This window comes from Frankliniella occidentalis, unplaced genomic scaffold (genome assembly GCF_000697945.3).
Source record: "Frankliniella occidentalis isolate FOCC.00 unplaced genomic scaffold, Focc_3.1 Scaffold159, whole genome shotgun sequence".
NCBI classification, from domain to species: Eukaryota; Metazoa; Arthropoda; class Insecta; order Thysanoptera; family Thripidae; genus Frankliniella; species Frankliniella occidentalis.
This window is the reverse complement of record NW_026267285.1, coordinates 75,268-79,060: the sequence shown is the minus strand read 5'-3', so window position 1 is coordinate 79,060 and position 3,793 is coordinate 75,268. Positions and strand designations below refer to the sequence as shown.

General features: G+C 54.4%; 2 protein-coding genes across 4 annotated transcripts in view; both read left to right on the top strand.

Moving 5' to 3' along the window:
- Positions 1-3,793, top strand: part of LOC113208314 (gastrula zinc finger protein XlCGF8.2DB-like) — a 57,613-nt gene that overhangs the window by 6,232 nt on the left and 47,588 nt on the right. The window lies entirely within an intron of this gene.
- LOC113208313 (transcription factor Sox-14-like) lies at positions 1,275-3,164 on the top strand. The gene has a single exon (XM_026425266.2). The coding sequence runs from the start codon at positions 1,376-1,378 to the stop codon at positions 2,534-2,536; it is 1,161 nt and encodes a 386-aa protein (XP_026281051.1). The 5' UTR covers positions 1,275-1,375; the 3' UTR covers positions 2,537-3,164.

The window sequence follows — 3,793 nt, the reverse complement described above, 5'->3', positions numbered from 1 at the left end:
CGCCAGGCTCTCCTGCCTAGGCTGGCCACACACGTGTTGTAAGGCCCGCCACATGGAGGTTAGCCTGGCCCGATAAGTCTCGTGGGTAAATACACTTAAATATGGGTCATTACAATTACCTATTCTTTCGTAGCTCTCCATACATATTTCATTGGCGGTCGCAAAGGTGGGAGGGAAGGGGGGGTGCATGTGCCAGGGCACTTCCTTCTCTTTCCGCCCCTCCCCGACACGCTGCGCTAAGGCGCCTGTGTGTCGCCCTAAAGTTGCGTTCTGAACCCCACAAACAGGATGAATAACGAGCATGGCCATGAATGGGTCAAATTCGGCATGTATTTTCCTTTTTGTGTGTGTGTGTGTGTGTGAGAGAGTAAGCCAATTAAAACAGTGCAACGGCTTGGATGGGGCGGTCTTCCGTGTGGCTTAGGTCCTGAGTGTGCGCTTTGCTTTCGAGGGAGCGACACGATGAGATTTACCAAAGAGGAGGGAATAAACGACAGATAAAAATTACAACAACAGAAAAACAGAGTTTAAACTCAATCAAAAATGTGCAATCTCTTGAAGAACTCGGTGGGGAAGCTGGAAGCTTTCTTATCGACCGCGAAGTCATTTAGTGCGGCGTTAAGAGTATGTAGCACAAACTGTCAAGGTTTTATTTAGCACCCTTATAGAGGCAATAAACTGAAAATCCTCATCAGCCCCAATCCGAACAAGCAGTCAAAATGATACCATGGAAAGGTACGACTTAGCCGGACTTAGCACCTTTGTTTTTCCAGTGTGACGTAGGATTATCTGCGCGCACCGCCTCATGTGGGGATGCACCGGTTGTTGGACCGTGTATACGTAGGCGGCGGTAGGTAGGAGGTGCATTGTCTTCTGTAACAAGCTCTGAAATAAGCCTCGCGTTAATGTTTTTTTCCACTTTCAAAAAAAAATAAAAAAATCTCGGCATCCCTAACACACAATTACTCTGCATGACAAAGAGCAACCTGCTGTGGTGCGGTCGACAAGTGCTCCTTGTAGGATGCGTGTTGCGTGTTTGGAGCCCCTTCTCTCTCCCTCTCACTCTGGCGCACCGCGGGTGCGGGTGGCGGGCGCGCGGCGCGCTGCAGTCGCCCGCCGACCCCCCACCGCCGCCAGCCACGGCCAATGGGCGCGCGAGGCGGGGACTGTGCGGCCGGGCTGCCATTGGGCGAGAGCGCTGGTGGGGGGAGCCGGGTCGGGTGGGGGCCGCGCTGGAGCTGGAACCCCACCTGGAGGCCGCCGGAGCAGTCAGTCCGCAGTCAGCCGCTGCCCCGCGAGCACCTCTCCTGCCAGTGCAGCCTCCTCGCGTGTTTTTGTTGATTTTGTGTGTGTGCCCCCGCGTGTGATCGTCGCCATGTCGACGGCCAGCCTGACGATGCAGCAGCACCAGTACAACTACCACCAGATGGCCATGCCCCACCACCAGGCCATGGACTACATGCAGAGCATGCACCACCACATGTCGGAGCAGCTGGTGGACATGAAGCCCGTCCTGCCCCTGGCCGACGTGAAGCCCGCCCTGTCGCCGCCGCTGCCGTCGCCGCAGATGCCGCCGTCGCCGATGCAGGAGCCCGTCCACCACCACCAGCAGATGTCGCCGCCCATGAGCAGCCTCAGCCCCCCGCAGCAGCCGTCGCCGCGCTCGCCCGGCGCGCCACCCACCCCCGGCTCTGAGCACATCAAGCGGCCCATGAACGCCTTCATGGTCTGGTCGCGCATCCAGCGCCGCAAGATCGCCCTGGAGCACCCCAAGATGCACAACTCTGAGATCTCCAAGCGGCTGGGCGCCGAGTGGAAGCTGCTGTCCGAGTCCGAGAAGAGGCCGTTCATCGACGAGGCCAAGCGGCTGCGCACCGTGCACATGAAGGAGCACCCCGACTACAAGTACCGGCCGCGCAGGAAGCCCAAGGCCGCCCAGCAGCAGCACCTCGGTCCCGCCATGGCCGGCAAGGGCATGCCCCTCAGCGCCCCCAACGGAGGCTTCCCCAGCTTCGCGCTGCCGCCCTACTTCGCGTCGGGCCCCGCGCCGACGCACCCGCACCACCTCGACATGGGGCTGGCCCAGGGCCTCCCGGCCATCCCGCCCTACTTCGGCTCCGCCTTCGACCCCATGCACTTCAGCAAGCTGATGGGACAGCAGCAGGCGTCGCCCAACTCGAGCGGCGGCAAGGACAGCAGCCAGGGCGCCGCGGCGGCCGTCAGCTCGCTCTACTCGTCGCTGTACCACCCCAACCCCAGCGTGACCACGACCATGGCCTCCACCATGGCCTCGAGCATGGCGTCGAGCATGGCCTCCAGCATGGTGTCGAGCATGGCTTCCATGGGGCAGCCCAAGTCGCTGTCCGCCCTGTTCCCACCTCACCTGTCCATGTTCCACGGCCACCCTGGACACCCTGGACACCCCGGACAGCACAGCCCCGGCTCCAGCCCCGGTGAGGGCAGCCCCATGGGATTCGGCTCCTCCGCACACCTCGACATTGACCAGCTGCGAAGACCAGTGCCTGTGCATTACTAAGTGACAGTGAGCTTGTGTAAGTGTGTGTGTGTGTGTTCGAATGAATGTGTCTGTGAGTGTGTGCGTGTGCGAATGTTTGTGTTGCCGACTGTGATGATGGTTGAGTGTTCCCGATCTCAGCAGTGTGCGTTGATGGTGGCCAAAGAAGTTCTGCCATTCAGTCAGTGTTCAGTTAATGATTTCTTGTACTCGCTGTACTCTTGTGATGTGTGGTGCAAGTGCTTATCTTATAGAAGTTGTTAGAAAGACTTGATAGTAATTAGTGATCACCTGTGGAGATGTGCCATGGCACCTGGACGGTGTAGGGCGCACTGCGGCCGTAAACGCAGGGGTATATATTTCTCTTTTTTTTTTTTGTACAAAAAAGTAAACTTGCGACGTGGACTTGAGTTTATTGCTGTTATATTGTCTGCCCGGCGATTGCCCTGCAGGTACTTGTTATAAATGTGGAGATGGATTGAGTAAATGTGATATAGCTGTAGTGTTCTCACTAAGTTAATATTGTAATGTGCATTTTATTTCAGCTCAAAGATTCCTATTCTTATTAAACGTAAGACTTATTATTATTATTATATTGAGTTCTTCAGATATGTGGAGGAGTTGTTAATAAACTTCTGTTTTATATAAACCATGTTTACCTTTTGTCAACCCCTATTCTCTATAAATTATTAAAAAGATATTTCTTTAAATCAAAACAAATATGCAATGCAGAGGATGATAAGTATTTTTCAACTACTTCATGGCTATCTTACAAGAGCGAAAAATTAAAAGAAAATATTTTAAAAAAAGGAAAAAGAAGTGAACGAAGTTTGAACACTAAACACTCACACAAGTCAACTTGAAAAGCGAGAGCCAGAGCACGGAGGTACTTACAATTTGCTTTTATATATTTCCAACTGAGAAAACTCACAGCCAGCGGGACGCACTCGTTCCACGCAGAAGCAACGACCAAATTAAATCTTGAGTTTCAAAAGAGAGACCCCCGCCTTTCTGTTTTGTAAAGAGTCAAATTACAAAGACTGACTTCCGCGCGACACACACAGGGAGAGTGGCCGTGGCCGCAGGTTCAAACAAAAGGCGCGAGTCGTTCAAATCTCCCGCGCAAACACACACACGGTGGTTATTGAGACTAGAGGCCACTTGTTCCGCCATCGTCATTACTCACTTAATTCTCGCAAGGCTTCACCCGACGCGTAATTGATGGGCAAGAGGGCGGCGATGAGTGGCCGGCTCGGCGGGGCGTGGTGGGGCGGGTGG